The 22344-nt window shown below is 44.3% G+C and overlaps 1 protein-coding gene across 18 annotated transcripts in view; it reads left to right on the top strand.

Moving 5' to 3' along the window:
- The window catches only part of LOC143144991 (disks large 1 tumor suppressor protein-like), a 796996-nt gene extending 774908 nt beyond the window's left edge, over window positions 1-22088 (top strand). For 13 of the 18 annotated variants that reach the window (XM_076307933.1, XM_076307928.1, XM_076307927.1 and 10 more), the window contains 12 exons: window positions 8816-9029; window positions 9624-9781; window positions 9929-10178; window positions 10857-10959; window positions 11701-11739; window positions 13484-13525; window positions 14691-14789; window positions 17749-17898; window positions 18980-19152; window positions 19358-19467; window positions 19544-19635; window positions 19882-22088. In XM_076307933.1, the coding sequence (XP_076164048.1) occupies window positions 8816-9029; window positions 9624-9781; window positions 9929-10178; window positions 10857-10959; window positions 11701-11739; window positions 13484-13525; window positions 14691-14789; window positions 17749-17898; window positions 18980-19152; window positions 19358-19467; window positions 19544-19635; window positions 19882-19991 (1540 nt within the window). In that variant the 3' untranslated portion in view covers window positions 19992-22088. The remainder of the gene's footprint in view (window positions 1-8815; window positions 9030-9623; window positions 9782-9928; window positions 10179-10856; window positions 10960-11700; window positions 11740-13483; window positions 13526-14690; window positions 14790-17748; window positions 17899-18979; window positions 19153-19357; window positions 19468-19543; window positions 19636-19881) is intronic. The other 5 variants (XM_076307925.1, XM_076307930.1, XM_076307931.1 and 2 more) reach the window with 5 other exon arrangements.
- The last annotated feature ends 256 nt before the right edge of the window (window positions 22089-22344 follow it).

Raw genomic sequence — 22344 nt, 5'->3', positions numbered from 1 at the left:
TACCGGGTACACTCGGTTCAAACGTTTCTGTTTGCGCCGCGACAGACGCGAAGAACGCGCGAGATATCCGATCGATGAAACGAGATCGAGAACTCGCGTTCCATCGATCGGGTCGCGATTCGTCCGCGTACACGAGCTCGTAGAAACGAAATCGTCGAAGGTCCCAGCTCGAAAATCGTCGAGCATTTATTAAAATACCATGAAAACGAAAATAATGGAAATCGTCGAAACGTTAGTAACGCTAACCGTATCGAGCCCTGTCGATCGTTTTAAGATTCGATTTAAAATTCCATCGAATCGATTGTTAACTCTTTCGTGTAAATTCTTACATTTCCCGATACCGCTTGCATTTCTTCCGGAAAAATATAATCTTCGTTTCGTAACCGATCGAATAGTATATTTCTCACTATTAGCTGCGCGTAGAATGAAAAACATGTACTAACAGTAAACACCGTTAATAGTAATTACATTTTGTTTCCGAGTCTCACTTCGTTCCCCAACTTGTCTTCCTTTTCGTAAATAAATTTCATTCGCTCCTAATTCGCCTCGATCCAACTAATAATTCAATTATTCCAATTTTTTTTCCCCTTTAATTTTTCTTTCTCCCTCCGTTTCTGGTATCATCGATCGAGTCGCGCAACAGCGACGCTCTCGATCAGCTCGGATCACTCCGCTCGCAGGAAACGCGATTTCGCGTCGACTGGAAAATCAATTTCGCGGCAAGTAAGGGAATCGTTCGTCGGTCTTTTCGCACCTTCGGCGAGGTTCTCGTCGGGCTGCATTCCACGGGGATCCGCAGCGTGGCTACGTGGTCATTTTGTGTCGAGGGACGACCTTTCGAGCGCGGTTGTAACGTCTCGCCGCTTTAAAGCGGACATTTCTCGAGGATAGTTCGCGGAGCGGGTCGGTCGGTCGGTACTAACCGAATTAAGTCATTCATGAATTCGCCCGACGAGGTCCACCGGTCTCACGGGCAGTCAATTAACCATGAAATCGTGTCTCCCGTTACCGTCGTTATAAATATTTCATCATCCGGATCGGTCGACGACTCCCCGACCGTGACTGACGATCGTTGAATTTATGCCGACTGTGAACAAAATCGCGCTAACGGGTTGCGCCGCGATCCCACAAACGACGCGTGTGCGTTTAACCCTCGCGCGGACTGTTTAAATAATTGTCGCGCTACCGGTACCGTTTCAACGAAACTGGCCCGCATCGGGGAAATATGACGCGCTTTTTTAATCACCACGGCACCGGGTAATCGGAATAAAATTCGCGTACCGTGCACAATAAAACGAACAAATAACTCTTTCGTATCACGGTTGCGCTCGGTTCGACCCTACGCTGGAAATTATAAATATTGGTCCGCGGTTGATTCAAATTGAATCGAGGTGTTAATCGACAATTACTATTTACGTGAACTGAGATTTATTTATACGTTTTTTTTTTTTTTTTTTTGCGAATATATTTTATTTCCATGGAAGAAGAATTTTATCCGGATACGAAGGAAGAGAAATACGCGAGTAATTTTTCTCGATACTTTTGATGTCGAGTAAAATTTAAAAAATCATAATTTTAGCATCGAATTACGAATCGAATAAAATTTTGACATTATAGTTTGTAGGAAGAACGTATGATTCTTTCGTATTATGGTTTTGCTCGCTTTGTTTGTTATAAATAGGAGTCTGTATCTGATTTAAATCGAATCGAGGTTTTAATCGGGAATTAAATTAGCGTGAATGTGAATTGAGATTCGTTTGTGCATCTTTCGCGAATAATGATAATTTTCTCTCCACGGGACGTTTAATACGCGAGGGACATTTTTCTCTGCGTTTGACACAGAACGAACGAACGCGAGCGCGTTTAAGCTCGGTTAAGTAGGTATGTATTTAGCTATTAATTTTATTTTCACGGTACAAGGCTTTTATCCGCGAGTTTGGCGAAAGAAACGAGCACTTTTTTACGACTTTCGGTACAACGAATCGAGTAAAATTTGCATACTGTAGCTTGTACAAGGAACAAAGAACAAATGATTCTTTTTATTTTACTTCGATGCTGGAGATTACGAATATTCGCCCACAGCCAACTAAAACCGACTCGAGATATTAATCGGAAGTTACGATAAATGTGAATTAAAATTTATTCGTTCGTCTTTTCTAAATAATATTTCATTTCACGAGGCGATAAATGCACTAGTTAGCTACTAACCGATCAAAAATATCCTGTCGCTCGATAAAATCGATCCATCGATTCTCTAAATATTCAAAGTACACGATTCGAAATCGAATGTAGAAAATGCGCGGGAAGCTCGTGTTGTCAAAAAAATTGCACAACGAAGGTGCACGCGCGCAAGGTGTTCTGTTTTGATTGCACTTGATAGGTTTCATCGGAGGAGCTCGTATCGCAACATTTTACGGTGCATAACGCCAAGTATTGACATTTCGCGCTTTGCGGTGCTACCTGGCTAAATATAGTTGATCCATTCGATAACGAGCGACACAGTCTGTTCCTTTTTCCTTCTATTTTTTAATTGATCTCATCTCCGTCCTGTCAACCGTCGCCCGTCACTATGGAAAAAGTTCGTGTACGTCGATTAGACTGCTCGGTTTGAACAAGAACCACTCGACGAGCGGGATTTAACGACAGAGCGGGGACAGAACGAAAGAACATCCACGTTGATCGTTCTGAAAAATATCGAGCAGTTTCGTACACGTTCGTTCATCGAGTTCAAGAAACTTCAAATTCTCCGTTCGTTGAAGAAATTTACTTCAACGGAAATAACGGTACCATGAAATTTCGAGTTTTCGAGTTTAATTTGTGTTACGAGTTTTCTAAGATTTCGAGCTAAAATTATCGCGAACGAGGTGACAAGTAAGCGAAGAACAAAAGATTCGTCGACGATTGAAAAATACTCGCTCTCGATAACAATTACGCGAAATTTTATCCCGTAACGGTTGATCGAAAACCTCCCGCAATTAAATTCGATCGAGTATCGAGCTCGTTCGAGCAGGATGGATCACCATCGCGTAAGAAGTTCCAAACCGAGGTAAAATGATCACGGGCCGGTCGTGGAGCTTCTAAACCGTAAATTCACCAACCCTGGAAACAGACCACCGACCCTCGGTTTATCAGCCGTGTGCATTGCGACGTGACCTTAATGGAGCCCTGGAAACGCAGCTGCACCGGCCAACCACTAATTTGAGGTCTTTGTTAACGCAAGCGAGAAGCCCGTGCGTTGAGTGGCTCCTCTGAAACGGAATGAAAATCGACCTTTCGGGGCTGAAATTCTCCCGGAGGAGGAAGGAGACTGCTGCTGCTGCTGCTGCTGCAGCAACGTTGAATCCGGGTTTCGAAGGTTCAACCGGTCGTGGATGCGGTCGAGCAACGCTCATGAGCGATGAACCATTCCCTGAATGGGTTGAGAATTTTTACGAGAATCTTAATTAGACGTCCAACTTTTTCCATCCGCTTCTCCAAAAACCCGTACCTTTTGCTTTCTCGTTTCGCGAAAAATCTCCGCTTCGTTGAAATTTCACGACGCGGTTTAATTAACGAGGCAATCGGGTCGATAGGTTTTTTTTTTTTTTTTTTTTTTTTTTTTTTTTTTTTTTGGAGTGTCAGGCCTTTTTGAACATTTTTTTCTCGTCTCGGGTTGCGACTGGGGAAATGCAAAATACGGCTCGTTGATTTTACCGGAGGATGAGTCTCGTTAATAATGCGCGAACTCGGTCGAGAAACTCGCAGATTTATTCGTATCGAATCTCAGGACTCCCCGTAATACTTTCCAACGTTATGGTCGGTCGAACGTGGCCGACAGAAATGGATTTTTTATCTCTACCTTGCCTCAAAGACCATTCTGTTCTATGTGTCCGTTCAATTTTCTTCCATAGAAGAGTATCGTAGAATTGCTTGTCACACGCAGGAACCGAAGTAATCGAATACGTAACTTTAACAAAGTTTATTTCTTCGCGAACGTTTCGTGGAGTAATTTCGGTTCCCTTTGATACGGGAGAGTCGCGAATGGTGTCGTTTCAACTTAATATTAGGAAGAAGAATGAAACTTTTTGGTTTTTCGCCACTACGAATATACTCTCCGCGTAATTTCTGTAATAAAAATACAAGATAGAGGCACATCGATAGAGGACAATAATAAATCTACAAGTCATTACGATGTAACCGATGACTGATAACTATTTACCACTTCATTATTTCGCATTATGCAACGCGTAATTATTCCCAAGCAACGACTTGCAAAGTACAAGTTTATCATTATCTAATACCAACGTACTCGTACACGTTCAACGAACAAAAATTATTCAAAGACAGCTCTCGCAGAGACTAGAAAAATTTACAAGACAAACTCCGAAAAACTGAAAATCCATCAAATAGGAAGAACCTTCTATCTTCGATTAATAAAAATCTCCCGTGTCTCGTAAAACGCACAATTCTCATTCCCTTCTCGTACCCGACGTCGTTCCTTCGTCTCACATTTTCAAAATGAAACGAAAACTCCGAATTAAGTTTCAAAACGCTAATTACCCGTTGGTACGCTCTTCTCCGCTCGCGTACCAGCGTTTCTATTTTTCTTTCTTTTTCCTCCACTCGCGTACCAAAATTTCTATTCTCCTTTCCACTAAAAATTGATATATAAATTCCCACGTACACGAGAGAAAAAATATGTTTCCTCCGATCGCGTACGAGATACACGAACAAGAAAGAGGGACAAAATTCCGTAAGTGGTTGTCCACGATAAATATCGTGTGTAATACCGGTGTATTGTTCCTCGGGAATTTTCCCCGGTGACAATACCGCGGATAAATTCCATCGGTGTAATTTATAATCGTTTCGAAACGGGTTGCGAAGTTTCCCCGGAATGTTGTGGAAGCGTCGAGACGCCACCGTAAGACTCGACACACGCGCGCGTGTGCGTGTGTGTTCGTTTCCGCGTAACTCGCGCGTTCCGAGGCTCGTTTCGGGGCGCGTTTTCAGGAGGAGGAACGTTGATCTTCGAGACGCGTACGCTTGCTCGCGGTGGGGATCGTTCGTATTCGCGAATCGTTTGGATTGCGCGATTCGTTGCATCCGGGCGGGATTCCCGTATGCAATCTCGAGTGGTCGAATTTCAACGAAGGCCTTAATTAACGCGGTAATCCCTGGGCGTGGGGCTGGCTCGCTCGCTGCGACTAGAGTTCGGGCGTTTGGATGCGTTCCGTTGTCGTTATCCACGGATGCGGCTCGCGTCGGGTTAATATTTGCGGAAATCTCGCCGCTCTCACGGAGAAAGCTCGACAAGCGCAATTTCGCGTTGCCTGTGAGGGTTACTCGGTTGATTGACGCAGCGGTGCACGCGTGCGTTGACGTCGATTGTCGAGAGATCGTGAAATCCACCGGTTAATCGATCCGTAAGGCCCCGTCGAGCCTGTTGATCGGTCAACGAAAGCGGAAAGTGTTCCCGCGAATTTTCGAATATCAACGCGTTCGTCGTTGACGAGCAGAACGGGTCCTCCAAGTAGGAATGGAATATTCTACTTTTTTTTTTAACTGTTAACGACACTCGTTATCTTTGAGATATATATTGTACGAATTGTGCGCACGTTTAAGGAACTGGACGAATTTTAAAATCTTTTTATTCGTAATTTAGTATACTCTTCGGATGGATGTTTAACACTGGAACTGACAAAAGGAACTAACACGTCGATAGGACTTGTTTTAAATTTCTTTTTAAAATTACTCGGTTACTAACGGTGTCTTTGCCTATAATATTCGTGGACGATTATCAAAATGGACGACCAACGGTACTCGTAAATCTATTTGCTCTTTTATCGTCTGATAGAAGTAATAATACGTTCATCGTAGTTCCGGTGTTAAATTGCGCTGTTTTGAACGCACCGAGGTAACACAATTGAGTCTTTTGATCAAAGGCCTGTACGAAAGTGTTAACGAGACGCAAACTGTCTTTATCGTGTAAATTGAAATTGAACTTGGAACGAGAATACTTGAATACAGTTAATAGCAACAATATGGAAAACTGTAAACCGTTGCTCGGCCTTAAAAGAACCAGCTACGAGTACAATAATATTACTCGCGAGAAAAAAGACGAGCCCCTCGTTCTCCGGAGGATTATCCGACAGCAGCATCGCGAACGATGGCGTGCAAAAGTTCCCGGACAGTTACTAGATAGCTTTCTAGCTTTGCTTCGGAGCGTGAAAGTTAAGACGAATCTTGGATAATATAGAATTAAAGTATAACGGGAAGAAAGGAGAAAAGTACGGTCGAGAAACATTTATTTTGTTCACGAGGTACATTTCTTTCCCGGTAACAAGATTAACCGAGTAATTATCCGGGAACGTTTGCACGTCAGTGTACTCTGCAACAAGAACTCTGAAATACATTAGACAAGTGTGTCCAACCAGAGAAATTTCGACCTTGGATAAATTCCAAAAACTCGTACTTGGCGAATTTCTACAGCCAAGTCCGCTTGGTATAAAATAAAAATTCTATTCGCCGTTCTACCGTCCCACGATTGTCTAGAAATTGTTACGTTGCAAAATTACCTCGATCTCCGAAATAATACGAGTAAATACAAGACGTGCTGTACATCCGTTACAGATCTATCATCGACGAGAAAAATACAATACATTTGTCAATCTCGTATGAATATTTCTCCATTATCGGATCTATCACAAAATTGTCTCCACTCCTTGCGGACAATTTTCGTTTTACATCGTAAATATCCTGTATTTATACCCGGTCCTTTGTACCGTTCTAATTATCGAACTTCGTATCGGTTCGGACAAGCCAGGCAATTTCACCGGTGAAATTACTTATATCCGTGAAGAGGGAGGGTGAGAGGTGGGGGCACGCAACATCGACGAAACACGCTTTCGCGTCAAAGTCGTTAAAATCACGCCACCTCGTGCGTACATTGCATCGAGCAGGTAGGAAAGCGAGGTTCCGTTCGCAAATTGTTTCGTGTTCCCCGTCGACGCGAGAATTGTATCTCGTGACAGAGTAATGCCCACGGGAACTCGATTCTGCTACTTCGTGATTAACTGCCATAGCACGCCGAGTTTCGCCGGGAAGGAATTCCGTGTTTCCCTGCTCGCTGTACGATACGCTTTTCTCTGGATCGAGTGCACTCGTAACGGGAACGAATGGTTAAGCAAACGATCGTTGCACAGGGTAGACCGTGTATTCACGACTTCCTTGTCTCTCGATGAAACTCGATGACCTCGATCGACCGTTTCCGTTCTTGCGAAAACGCATAAACGTTCTTTAACCGGGGAAAATCGAGCTATTCCGCGCGGAAAACGACCGATCGAGATTCCAGAGAATTTTTTTGGTTTCTGCGAATCCGATCGTGCGAGAATTAGAAAATTGTTGCGTTCGAATGATGTACGAACGTTGTTCGTTCGAAACAATCAACGAATCTCGTGTAGAGATTGCCCGAGAATTGAGAAATGATCGCGTTCGATCTCGATGGAGAATTTACCGGCGTTTTGTTCGATCGTTCGACGAGATCGCGAAATAAACATTGTAAATTGTAAAAATTCGTGTATATTCGCGCGTATATTGTAATCGTCGATATCGGAGAATCGTAGAAATAATCACGTAGAAAACTACGGAACCTCGTGAATATACGCGGGCAAAATTTCGTTATTAAATCGGGCGTATGAACCGTGGTGAACGATATCTACTTTATTCGCGATGGTGAATCGTAATCTTTTTTTTTTCTTTTTGCGATTAAAGTGGTAATATTTCGGAGATAAACCAAGTCCGTAATTTTACTTGGAACTTCTCTTCGCGAAAGTCGCGAGCGTTCAATGGACGGGATCGAAGTACGACGACATTAAATTGGCGCACTAGAGATTGATTAGAAATATTTAATTACGACAACGGGTTCGGAGCGTTGTACCGATCGCGGCGCTCTAAAGTTATTTTAGCTCGTGTACGCGCGCGCGCGCGCGCGCGCCTTGTCTTTTCCGGTGCAGTGACTTTAATTAAAGTACCATGAGAAATGGAGCAATTAATGACCGGCGACATAGTTCGAGAACTCGATACTACGTAAGTCCGTAATGAAAAAACTTTATCCCCTTGGGGGCAGAGGAGGAACAACTGAGCGGCTGGAATCACTTTGCGTCTTTCGTCCGCGATTAAGTAGAATCTTGTTCTTCTAATTGCGATTATGAGTGCGTTGAGAGACTACCCAACGTTTACGCGGTAAAATGATTTATACGATTTCGTATTTCTTTGGCTCGTCTCCTCGAGCCGGGATGCGTTCTTAATCGATAGTTCATAAATCGACGGATCGTTATCGAATATTGCTCGATCATTTTTTTATCCTCGACGACTATCTTTCGTGCGTATCAACTCTCGTAAAACGGAGCATCGTAAGCTCCCTGGAGTAATTCCGTAATTCGACCATTCGCGCTCTTCGCAGTACGCGTAAGTAGATTGTAGCTTTTTTTTCATCCGATAACCGATACCTCCGGTGCGTCGAATATTTTTAAATTTTCATCGAGAGGATCGAACGATATTCCACGGAATATTTCGCTAAGTATTAGCCAGGATTATTCTTTACGAGTCGTATCAAATTTGAGATAATTAATTACACGATCTCTTCGCGAGGTTATAAAATCGATCCCCCGAATCTTTCGTTAGTCATTAATGTAACCGTCGATTAACGTGATCGACGAACGAGAATTAAGGGTAACTTAACGAGTATTAACAATTAATACGGCCGCGGGGTCGAAATCGAATACTTTGAATTCGCGCAAACGTGTTAATAACGCAGCGCTTTTTATTACTTTTCCAGAGAAGTGCGCACAGTCGTGCTCAACAAAGGCTCGTCCGGTCTGGGTTTCAACATCGTCGGTGGCGAAGATGGCGAGGGAATTTTCATTTCCTTCATCCTAGCCGGAGGCCCGGCCGACCTTAGCGGTGAGCTACGTCGTGGCGATCAAATACTCAGTGTCAATGGCATTAATCTTCGGACAGCCACTCATGAAGAGGCCGCCGCAGCCCTCAAGGTATTTTAAAACGATCGCCTCGCCTCGCCTCGCCTCCAATCGCCGAGTATTTTTATCGAAACTTTAAATTCGAACACGCCGCGGTCGGTAGACCGTTCTTGAATCTCAAGATCGAAGCGTCAGAAATTAAATATTCGAGTTTAAATAGAACGTGTTTGTAGACAGCCTACGTTCCCCCGAGACAAATACATTTACACGTCGAAAGTTAAATACTCCGTTTCGAAAAGAACGCGATTGTAGCCTCGAGATGAATACCTTTACAAAAATCGAATATTTAAATTCAAAGAGAACGTATTTATGGACGAGTCGGGTTACCCCGAGATAAACGACCACGGATTGAAAAACTAACAATGTCGTTTGAATCCCCCCTCGAAATCACAGAGCACTCCAGTTTCTTCTTTTTTCCAGTAAACGTCGTCCACGAGATATTTCGTTGCGTCGATTCAAACGAAACACCGTGTACGTCGAAAGTGTCGAACTCGTATATCTCAGCGACGAGCTTGTTCCAACTGACCAACGATCGAGATGAATCGATCCCGCTACCGTAAATGAGATCCCTACCCTAAATGAGAAAGTTTCGATTTTTGTCCCCAGGGTACTGGCCAGACAGTGACGATCGTGGTACAGTACAAGCCCGAAGATTACAACAGATTCGAGGCTAAGATCCACGATCTTAAGCAACAGATCTCCCAGCAGAATATGATGACAGGCACCCTCATGAGGACCTCGCAGAAGAAATCACTTTACGTCAGGTAAAAAAAGCATCGCTCGTGAAACGTACGTTTCTATCGTTTGTTTCGATCGTCGTGCACGGATCGTGACGATCTATAAACGTTGAATGGTGTTCGTTGGTGTTCAGTGATCGATAAAGGAAATACGTTTCGCGTTTTGCTTCGCAGAGCGTTGTTCGACTACGATCCTAACAAGGACGACGGGTTGCCGAGCCGCGGTTTGGCATTCCGTTACGGTGAAATCCTACACGTGACGAACGCCAGCGACGATGAATGGTGGCAGGCCAGAAGAGTGAATCCTCAAGGGGAGGAGGAGGGTCTTGGGATAATACCCTCGCGTAGGCGATGGGAACGGAAGCAACGCGCCAGGGATCGTTCCGTCAAGTTCCAAGGTCACATGCCGGTCATCCTCGACAAGGTGAGCGCGACCAGTTATCAATCGTACGGGGGATGTCTTTGGGTGGGTGACGCAGCTGCTGTCTAACAAGAGGACGCTAGAGAGAGAGAGAAAGAGAGAGTGAAAGGGTTCGTCCTCGTCATTTGTTCTCTGGAGAGGATTTCAAAGTGTCGATGATTAATTACCGTATCGAATGTTCAGAGTCCTCGTAAGGTCGTGTTACGTGTTCTAGATCGAAATTGTTACTCTTTGCATCGTTGCACGGGAACAAAAACGTTTCGTTCGAAAGTGTAAAATAACCTTGAGAAGACCTTCGAGACTACGTCGAAGGAAAATTGTTTCATCGGTGTCGCGTTATTTGTGTAAAGTTCCATCGAAGAAAGAACAATCTTACATTGACCTTGGAAGACACCCGAAAGTACTCCGAGACATTGAATTCGACCGTGAATCGAAATCGGAATTAATCTACTTTTTCCAACAGTGATCGGAGTTGTGGAGAAAAAGAGAAATTTAAAACAGAGATCTCTCCGCGGAACGAACTTTTTTCTTTTTTTTTTTTTTTCTTTCGTTCTTTCTACAGCGCTTGTTCGTTTATCGAGACACGCGCGTTTCAGTGTCCCATCGAAGGTTATATTCCTCCTTTCTCTATCGTTCCTCGTGCACTAATTGTTCGCCTAACGGACGGTCGATCGATTACAGCAATCGACGCTGGACAGGAAAAAGAAGAACTTCTCGTTCAGTAGGAAGTTCCCGTTCATGAAGAGCAAGGACGACAAATCCGAGGATGGTTCGGACCAGGAACGTGAGTATCTCGAAACACGGCCACTCGTATCCTGCACGTTCTGTGCATGTTCAGACCCATATATATCTATTGTGGTTTCTTATTTTTTTTTAACGTGGTATTCTTTTTTTTATTCTCGTCGTATTTCTCAGTCACTATATCTAGACCCGTGTGTTTGAACGTATTTATAATTAGTATTTTTCACGTGTGTATTGCAACCAACCTCCCCCCATATTATCAATGATCTATTTCTATACGAAAGTGTATACATGCATTATATATATATGTACGACTTGTTTGATCGTCGAGTCGGTGACCTCGCCGGGAATGAATTTTTCCTACGGTGAAATGTCACCGGAGTGTCTCGGTAACCCTTAGCCGTTTGAATTACTTTCTTCCTCGTTGTACCGTTGTCTTTACTTCCTGTTATCGATCGACGTTAACGTATAGAGACTTCGTCGAGCGGGCACCATAGAGGTGAACCTCGCGGTGGAACCGTGTTCCGAAGCGATGGCGTGTATTTTCGTTTCGAAACGGTGACGTAAAGAACGCGGAGCGATGAAAAAGAAAAAAAAAAATGAAAAGAAAGAAAGAAAAGAAAAACCGGTGATCACTTCTCCGTATCGTCTGCGAGTTTAAGATCGTTTTAAGATATCCGTGACAGGTGCGACGGAAAAACGCCCAACTATCCAATGATCGAGCTTTTGTGTTTTTTACCATGTGAAAACGTGACATGTGTTTTGTTTTTGCCTGCTTGTGTAGGGTCGCCCACGACACCCGAGAACGAAAACGATCCTACACGTAAGTATACCAAGTTTGGTCAACAAAAGAAACGAGACACGAAAGAAACACACAACCACACACACGTACCCGCACACGCACACGAGAGACACACGTACACGCGAGCGCGCACATACATTCTACTGTCATCGTTGAAAATTCAAACGAGAACAGAAAAGAAAAGAAAGGAAACGAACCGAAAACCGAAAGGGAACGATATTTAACGACCCCTGTGAACGTCGCTACTTCTCGAGAGGTCTTTTATCGTTATTATAATTTTTTTTTCTTTTTTTTTTTCTTCTTTTTTTTTCTTTCTTTTTGATACATTCTTCTCTTGCTTCGATGCACGCTGCAATATTCTCATCCTCGCACCCGTGAGTTCGCATCATGCGTTTTGCCTGCGTTTTAACAACACCGATCCAACCCCGAGCTGCGACACGTTCACTCGACACGCTTTCTAACTGGCCAGAAATGAATTTAAAAGGACCCTTTCTGTGAATCGTCGTAGACGTAGAGCTTCCCACGAAAGCTTGTAGCGATCCTGCACGTGTATATAGTCACCACGGTGGACCGAAAGTTTCGATGTTGCCCGTTTACGTTACTCACGACCGTAGTTTAGACGGGATTCGCGTAACCTCGAGGAAAACTTGCGAGCGTTTATCGTGCGCTGCCGCTCGGACGATTTTCGTCGCGATTCGTACTTGGAAGTTTCTTCTTTGCTCGATGCCATGTTTAAAGAGTCTCGAGTCAAGCCGCGCTGAAGAGCGCCCGTACATGGCGGCTCTATTTGCAGGAGAACACAAAGTACGAAAGTTGCTCTTAAGGGAGCATCGTTATCCTAAAACGTCGCCTCTCGCCGATAACGGACCGTGAAGACTTTCGCAACAGTTTACGCGTTTCGACGGTCTGAGAGCACTCTGCTTTCGAATCATCGTTGTAGAACGTTTCGAGTATTTTCGAATAATTTTTAACAACGCCGGTTACAATATTTTTGAAATATTTCGCGTTATTCCAGCAACGGTAGCATTACTTCGTAAGTGTCCTCGAGTCAATTATCGCAAGTGTTTGTTCGCGGATCTTCGCGTCGATATTTTGCAACAACACGGTTTACAATATTTTTGAAATATTTCGCGTTATTCCAGTAACGGTAGCGTTACTTCGTCCGTAAGTGTCCTCGAGTCAATTATCGCAAGTGTTTGTTCATGGATCTTCGCGTCGATATTTTGCAACAACTCAATTTACAATATTTTTAAAATATTTCAAGCAACGGTAGCGTTACTCCGTCCGTAAGTGTTCTCGAGACAGTTATCGCAAGTGTCGTTTGTTTGGTCTTCGCGTGGGTGTTTCGTCGTATAAAAAAATATTACTCATTATTCCCGCAACGTTAACGCTACCGCAACCATCTACAAGTGTTCTCCGTTTAATTCTTGCAAGCGTTGTTCCGTTGAAAGACCTTGGTGTCGGTCCAGCGCGTTAACATCCCACGGATAACGAAACTTATCACCGCGCAACGGTACTCCGTATCGCGTATCCGTAACATCGAATCGTGTACGCGCAAAAATCAACAAAACACACGCGCCCACCGATCGTTAACAGACAAGCCTGCGTGCTATCGTCACGGACCATCGGTTTGGTTTCGAATAATCGAGTTAGCCTCGACGGTAGGAGATGTTCGTGCTTAATGCTTCAATTAATCCTAGCAATTATTAACGGCCGCTTATTAGTACGCAACGTATACTGAAATATTGAACTTGTTATGTTTTAGCATTCATGCTGTGCTACACCCAGGACGACACTAACACCGAAGGTAATCACGTCTCTCTCTCTCTCTCTCTCTCTCTTCACATTTTCACACTATATTTTTTCTCTCTCTCTTTCTCATTCTCTCCCGGACAATCTCCCTATTTCCAACATCTTCCACTCTCCGTTATGTCGTCAACCATCTCTCCTCTGTTCCTCGTCGTTTCATCTCGGTCGCATCGATTAACAAACCACACGTTCATCGCTGCGATCTAACCAACGATCCAGCCGCGAAACGAATCCATTTTCGGGGCACGGGCCTTTTCTCGCGACCCGTTGTCAATTTTTTAATAGCGCCGCAGCTTTCGCCGATTAACGAACCCACCAACTACGAGAAGTATCGTTCCTACGGGGACGTAACCGACGCGAGAGGATCGATTCGATCCTCTCGGTGCACCGCGTGCCAAATTTCTTTTTTGTTTTTTTTTTCCCCGTTCGAAAACTCGAAATTTCAGAATAGGTCGGAGGATACCGCGACCATAGACACGAGAAACGTGGTAATCGTGAAACTATTTTTGCACGCTGTTCGATCGAAGTCTACACAGCGGAGGAGGGAGTCGAACGCTTCGATTCGATCGATTTTTCCATCAAACGGCAAATAGAATATCGACGTTCGTTGCAATTTCATTTTTTTTTTTTTATCTATTTTCATTTCCCCGAGCGATCGCGTATCGCGCTCCGTATTTTTCTCCTCCCCCGCTCTTCTTTTTTTAAATAATCATCGGGAATTTCATTCGTCGGAGCAAACGAATTCGAAGCACCGAAATTGGCCCACGTGTATTGGAACGAAACAAACGACTCGTGTTCGAGTGTTTAACATCGCTGACAACTTTGCGTGATAATTACGAGTAAAAGCAACGAAGGGAAAAAAGAAATAAACGAAAGTAAGAGAATGCTCCATTAAAAAGTTACGCTCGCGCGTGATCCGAACTAATTACGAATAAAAGTAAGAGAGAGAAAGGAGAAAAAAAAAAAAAGAGAAAAGTAAACGAAAGTATGCAAAACCTCCATTAAAAAGTTACGCACGATCGAGACTAACAATCGTTAAACGATTTCATCCAACGTCACCGGTCCGGGGCGCGCGTTCATTCTCGTATTCCCCCTGTTTCATTCACGCGCGCTTCTTCCATCTGTTCTCCACTCACAACAAGTGAATTTGTCTTGCGTCGCAGGGAGTAGAGAAATTTTGTATCGTGTTGAACTGCCTTATATGGAGGAACTGACGTTAGTTTATCTGGAAAAGGAGGATGATGAGAATGATGAAGAGATTAGTAAGTGAAAACGAACAAAAAGAAAAAGAAAGTCAGTGTGTGACCCGGAGTGAGCAACAGAATTACACCAACTAGGAACCTGAACTAACTCAATCGAACGTGGTTTCGATCGATACCCTCTAATCGTCGTTTTCAGTTTTCTTTTTCTTTTATTTTTTTTTTTTTCTTAATTTTTAATGATTTTTACACCCCCCCTTCACCTCCAGACCTCGACCCATGAGCATTAACAAAACGCCGAATACGCTTCGCGCAGTTGGGACAGTCGCGACACCGTGCTTTGTCTGTCTGTTTGTCGTTTTTTTTTTTTTTGGTTTCTTTGTACACTAATCACCCCCCGCGTAGAGTTCCGAGGAAAATCCTCCCCCCAGATAGGCTGCCCGTAGATCGTTAGAAACCGTGCCCGCTTCTACCCGGAGGAACTTTTTGGTTCGATGGTGGATACGAGATATTGAACAGTATCGAAGAAAAAGTGAACGAGAACTGTGGACGATCGAGAGTTCCATAGAGAAACACGTTCTTCGAGGGTGTGATCATTTATCGAAGCAGATCCGACCGTGAAACACCAATCCGAGAATTTGGTTTCGGTGAACCACGTTACGTGCATTCGAATACGATTATTAAGTATTCAAGAATTGAAATTGTAACGACATTATCCACGATATTCGGACGAACGAAAAGTATTGAGAATCTGAGCGTAGCTTAAATTAAACATTTCTTTTCAAGGTTAGGGTTTTGGGCCCTCTTCGGGGCAAATACGATATAATAATCGGTTCGATGTAATCTGAAGTAAGTACACGATAAAAGTTTACTGCAAGAAGAGGTAATAAACCGCATGTATATAGATAGAAAATTTGTTTAAAGAGAGTGCTTACGATTGGTGCAAGGTAGAAGTTAATTAGTCGAATATAATTAGCGAAATTTAGCCGGTTATCAAAGAAACGTCAACGAGTCGGTAATATTCCGATCGTGGAGTGTTCATCGTGCTGAGGGAAAATCCTGCTTCGAGAATCGACGAACGCGATGAGAAACGATCCATAAGCCTTGGATTTATATTTCCCAATGATGTTCGTTTATCGAGAAGTTGGTATTTAACGGGACATCGTGTAATTGTCAAATGGAATCAGCGGGAATCGTTAAAACGTAGGAATAGTAAGAATCGATGTTTAGGTAGTCGTACACGAAAGTTGGTTTACTACGTAGCGGCGTCGAGTATCGATTACAAAAGCCAACCCTTCCGGCTTTAAGTATTAGCATAGTCGCCACGTACTAATGCCACCTCGACCTTGATACTCTTCGATCGCCTAAGTTCTAGACTCTAGGGAGCTTAATCCTTTTTCCTTTCCCCGCTTCGATTCTCCCAAGTGCTAAAGCATGGATCATGGCTCGTCCGAATTGAACACGAACATAACCATTCGTTTGCGTTTACTGCGCAGCTCTTAACCAAAAATACCACCGTTCGTTCGAATCGAGTACCGTTTTTTTTTTTTTTTTTTTGAGATTTACTGACCGCTCGATCCATTCTCCGTCAACGGTAATACAATTACGGTTCGTTCGAACGAGACACTCGGTAGACACGGGTTAATCGGCACACATAGAGGCCACGCAGTGTTCGAATCTACGTATCACGGGCAACTGCCCCCTCCACGGTCGCTGCGAAACATCAATTGACCGCTCAAGGTCGCCAAGGAGTCATCCCCACCGCTCCGCCTAATTCGTCGCTCCGCCTACCGTCTCTACGAGCAAACTCGCGGCTCTCGGGCATCAAAAGCAACACGGTGTCAAAATAATAGTCGCGGCTAATTTGATTCACCGATTAGAATCAAAACAATCTTGGTTAGCCAATCGAATTTGACCAACTAAGTCGCGTAAAATACTACACGGAGTGCATCGCGAAATTGGGACGTGTTGTTTCGTCGAAAGGTTTTCGGGCACGAAAGGAACGTACGAGGTAAACTCGAATGGTTTTTCTTTTAACAGAACCTCGTGTTTTTTACCGCAAATATTCTCCAGTTGCAAAGAAAGTATTGGAACTGTACAGGGATTCATCGTAGCTGTTACCGTCGATTTTAGTCTCGTATGTATTTTTTTTTATCTGTACAAGTCATTCTAGTTACGCGGGACACCCTGTAGATCGGTGCTGTCCACGGATAAGGCCCCTTCCGCGGGTCCGTCTCCCGCCGCGTACCGTAGCGCGTTTCTGAGATGCGCGCGCACGAGTTACGCGCCGGCACCCGTGTTCCCAACACGGTGACGAAGTGGGGGAAGGTCCCAGAACTCCGGAACTTTCGTTGGACAGCACTGTTACAGATCCTCGAATAAGAAAAGTATTTCGACGATCGTTTGTATCAGAGATCGAAACAAAAGGTTAACTTTCATTTTGTAATAATTCCATTTGGGATTGTCTAGATATTTTAGAACAATTACAATAAAACTTTCACGGAATAATATAAATAAAATTCTGTAGGTGATAATTTTCTTCGACAATTGAATATCGTATCACACATTGCAATGTTTATTTCGAATAAAGGATACGAAATTGACAAGAAACTAATTTCGTACGAATTATAGAATAGAATTTATTTTTATCGTTTATAAATTCCATTGGAACCAAAACCTTTACTTCTCCCTTCTCGCGGTCACTTATAACCAGACATTTTATCGTAAAAATTCAACTTTCGATCGTTTCGACGAAACCTATTGAAAAAGTTCCACGTTCGATCTCCGATTTGCAACATTGTTTTACGGTGCGTTACCGAGAACAATAGGAGAAGAAAGTGCGCGTCGGATAGCCTCTGTCGCCAGCTACCGAGTGTCTCGTCCGAAAGAGACGACCGTGGAGATCCCGTAATATCGAGAGAAGCGTTTGTTTCCGTGTGTTGAAAGAGTGTAAACGTTCTAACCGCGGTACCGTACACGCGCCCTCGCGGAAACACGAGTGTACTTATACCGAAAATTACAGGCAGCGAAGAAAACGTGCTGTCGTACGAGGCAGTCCAGCAGCTCACCATACAGTATACTCGACCTGTCATTATCCTCGGGCCCCTCAAGGATCGCATCAACGACGACCTCATCTCGGAATTCCCCGACAAATTCGGCAGCTGTGTGCCACGTGAGTGAAACCGTTCAAGCTCGTCGTTTCGCTCGACGACGTGTCGCCCGACGCATTACGGACGGATCCCGAAATTGCCCGGGATTTTACGAACTCGGAGTCGAGGGGTAGTGCACCTGATCTCTGACTTGAGTGCACTTCTTCGCTGACGCTTTCGACGCTGTTAAATTAGAATTAATCGCGCGCGCGATAACGCAACGACCTGGCATTCGGAACGGTCGAGCTCTCGTTGTTCGATAATTGTAATTGAACGTCGCATCGAGTTAACTTATCGTTGATGATTATTTTTCTTTGGTCATACTTGATCGTACCGAGGAAATTGTCCGAGAATGTTCAGAAACGGAACAACGTGGATTGATTTGAAAGTGGTACATCGTGGGAAAGGACTTTTTTTCTTTTTATCAATATTTTGCAACGTTTTTCGAATTAATTAGGTATCGTGATACGTGTAGGTATAGAATTTCGATCGATAGAACGACACGTAATTAAATATCTACCGAAGTCGACTTGATAGTTATTTTTCGGGGATATTCTCGGTGATAAATCGTGGGAAAATATTTATAAACGAAATCGAGCGAATCGAGGAGAAATTTCGTCTCTTTATTTTGCAACATCTTTTCGATCGATCGCGTATAGGTATTTAGAAATAATGCATATAGAAATAAGTGTACAAGTGGAACGCGATGCGACGTAATCGGTCTAAATTGCAGACTCGATGTTCACGATACGAAGTACGGAAAATTACGCGTATATTTTCACAAGTATCGCTCGATTCCGGAGAAATTACACATAAACGTCAAAATTGGTTCGTATTCGCGCGCGTATATCGAACTCGATATCATCGTCAATTATAAAAGGTAAATATTCTGGAATCGAGTTGTTATCGAATGATCAAGTGCACGTGAAAATTGAAAATATATAAAATCGATCCCGTGAAAAGTGTTTTTCCGTCCGCGATGCGTTGATCGACGAAAATATATCCTGTACGTTTATGGTGACGGGGTGGACGATTTTTGGTGAACGACAATTGTCCAATAATTTCAAGTATCGTGATCGAAAGCACAATCTTCTGTTCTCGTAGATACAACGAGGAGTAGAAGAGAATACGAAGTGGACGGCCGAGATTATCACTTCGTGGCGTCGAGGGAACAGATGGAGAGGGATATTCAAAACCACTTGTTCATCGAAGCTGGACAATACAATGACAATCTTTACGGAACCTCCGTGGCGTCTGTTCGAGAAGTCGCCGAAAAGGTACGAACGATATTCGTAATACAAGGTAGCTCGTATATCGTAATCGCTCGAAATATAATCTCGAGTAATTATCACGCGACTGATTTCTCGAAATAACAATTACTCGAAATTACATTTTCACCGATCGCGATACCCTGTACATCTACATCGATGCAAAAAAATCCTACTGAACATCGAAAACTGAGAAAAGCACTCGCGACTCCAGGGTAAACACTGTATTCTCGACGTGAGTGGAAACGCCATCAAGAGGTTACAAGTGGCGCAGCTGTATCCCATTGCCATCTTCATCAAACCGAAATCCGTGGAGTCGGTCATGTAAGTGAAACCACCGCGTTTCGATCTCTCGAGGAACGGATCCGCCGATTAACCAACGGATTGTTTACCTTCGCAGGGAAATGAACAAGAGAATGACAGAGGAACAAGCGAAAAAGACGTACGAACGAGCATTAAAGATGGAGCAAGAGTTCGGGGAATACTTCACCGGTAACGTATCTTCGGCAACTCGATCCGTCGGTTTAAAATTGATTTTTCATTCTTTCGAAAACGATAACTGTACGGCTTAAAAAATTTTTTGAAATCGATCGAGATACGTACACCAACCGCGTCACAATTTCTCTGCTTACCCCCTCGAGTCGGAGATTATCTCCATCTTGCTTCGTCACGTCTCTCGCGAGTCTAACCTTCGTGAAACATTCCCCAATCTAACGAACGTGTTTCTTTTCGTTACAGCCGTGGTGCAAGGCGACACACCCGAGGAGATCTACGTGAAAGTTAAGGAAGTGATCGCCGAGCAGTCCGGCCCGAACATTTGGGTACCCTGCAGGGACCAGCAACTGTGACGTCCTGCCCCCCACGCTCAGCCCGGCCCGAACGCTTGGACTCTACCTCCGAGGCGTCAAGCTTAATTACCCTTAATAAAATAATCGAGTAACCACTCTAAATGCCTTCCCCGTTCCCCGATCCACGTACCGTTATCCCGATCTCCCACCCGAAACACCCCCCGTACACACGTACCTACGAGTCCCAGAAACCGATCCACAAATTCGAGCGACGCAGTGTCCCCAGGTTGAGGCGTTAACCGCGCGCGAACCTCGTCGACGAGAGGCTTCTTCGAGCGACAGGGAGCCTCGAGGACGACATCACCGGCGTTTAGCTCGCTCGCGTTAGAAGCGAGCGAGACGCGAGCTATAACGAGAGATCCAGCAGCGAGTATATGCGATGTTCCTCAAGCGTGTTCGAGTCTCCGACGCGAATCGACGTGAAACTTGTTAAACGCGATCATCGTGTTCGCGCGGGCGAGGAGACACGCGAAACTCTCGACGGGCGCCCGAAACACGACGGCGTCCGTCGATACGCCGCGTCTACGACAGGCGTCGTTTAGTTAGTTCCGACGAATCGAGAGAGAAACAGAGTAGGCGAGACGTCGTCTCCGTCACGAAGACGGAGACTGTTAAGGACGTCGATATAACGATTCCCCGATCGCCTCGGGGAATCGCGCGTCGTTGTAGCGTTTACTACCAGAAAGTGTTTCGTTGTACCACGAATGTTTTTCATGTATCCAAACGGGTTGAGCCGAGAACCTCGGCGACGAACCGACGCGTCAACGCACCATGGTCTCCGCGTTGATTTTATTGCGCGTGATTCAAGCGAAACGTCACGAATACACGGTGGCCGAATCCTGACGACACGATCCACACAGACACAGAAACACATGTACACACCCCACCCCAACCATCCCTCTTCGCAACGAACAAAAAACGACACGTCGTGTCGAGTAATTTATAACGTTACAACGCACCTCAAACCCCCGACCCGTTGTCAATGTAACCACCGCCTCCCTCCCTCCCTTTTCCCTATTTCCTACGAAGCGAAAACGAGCGAGAGAAAACGTTGTCGCGTGGATAGGAGAACCGCCGAGTCCGTGTATTCGTCTCGAAAATCGATTTTAACGCGTATCGACGACTCGATCGAACCCGCTCGATCGAGGAGCCACAGTGTGTTTTACGTTGACAAAGACTCGCGCCGCGTGGTTATCAACGATCGAATGAAATCCGCGCGGCGCGTCGCTAAACCGTGTTTTTGTGTACGTGTACCTCTAACCCGACGAGTTTACCGCGAAAATCGGTCGACATATATATACATACGCGCGCGCATCCGCAGTCGGTGACGAGCAACAGATACACGCGCGCGCGCGTGCACACACACACACACACACACACATACACACGTATATACACGAATTAAAAAAAAAAGAATTACGCGGACACACCAAATTAACCATCGCCGCCGATCAATTTGCATCGATGCGCACAGCAGCACCGCTAGACGCTTAAAATTCTACCCATGCGCCAAATGAAAAAAAAAAAATATATATATATATATACATATACGAATCGCGACGACGAGAAAGAAAAAAAAATAATTAATACCCAATGCGTCGCGCAACGCGCGATCCGAACGAAGAGGGACGACAATCTCCCTTTCTCTCGCGTTCGCGCGTGCGAATAAAATTCAAAATGGAAAAAAAAGGATACTTGGCTTCGTCGAATCACACTTATCTTATAATATAGCTTGTCCGGTTCATTCTGATGCGAAGTAGCCGCGGTATTTTTTAATGTACTTAATACGCAATAAGGAGGGCGAGGCAAACGAGGGGGCGCAATCCGATGACGGAGTATATATATTATACACATATTCGTGGAGGAGGAAAATCGTCGACGACCACCGTTTCCCCGGGCGTGCGCGAAGAGGAGTCGACGATCGATAATAATTGTTAACGACGATTACGAGTAAACGATGAAAACGCAAAAAAAAAAAAAAAACAGAAGAAGAAAATAAAGTGCGACCGCGGTAACCACCGTTGCAAAAGCCGAGTATACATATACATATACGATACGCACGCGTGCGCGTTCTCGCGAGGAGAACGAAAGAAAGAAGAGGGGGTAGGGGCGAGCGTGAAACGAGACCCGGACGCATGTTGAGAAACAACTTCACCACGATTCATCAAACCACACAGGACAAATCTCTAGATGCTAGAATAGCGATATATAATGTTTTGTACAGCTAGATTACTAAGCCAGTACTGGGTTATGTGCAACATTATATATATATATATGTATACATAAAACTATATATATATATAAAAATATATATATACATATATATATAAATGTATATACATATATATATAAA

The sequence above is a fragment of the Ptiloglossa arizonensis genome, chromosome 3, assembly GCF_051014685.1.
Source record: "Ptiloglossa arizonensis isolate GNS036 chromosome 3, iyPtiAriz1_principal, whole genome shotgun sequence".
In the NCBI taxonomy this organism is placed as follows: domain Eukaryota; kingdom Metazoa; phylum Arthropoda; class Insecta; order Hymenoptera; family Colletidae; genus Ptiloglossa; species Ptiloglossa arizonensis.
This window is presented reverse-complemented; position numbering and strand designations above follow the sequence as displayed.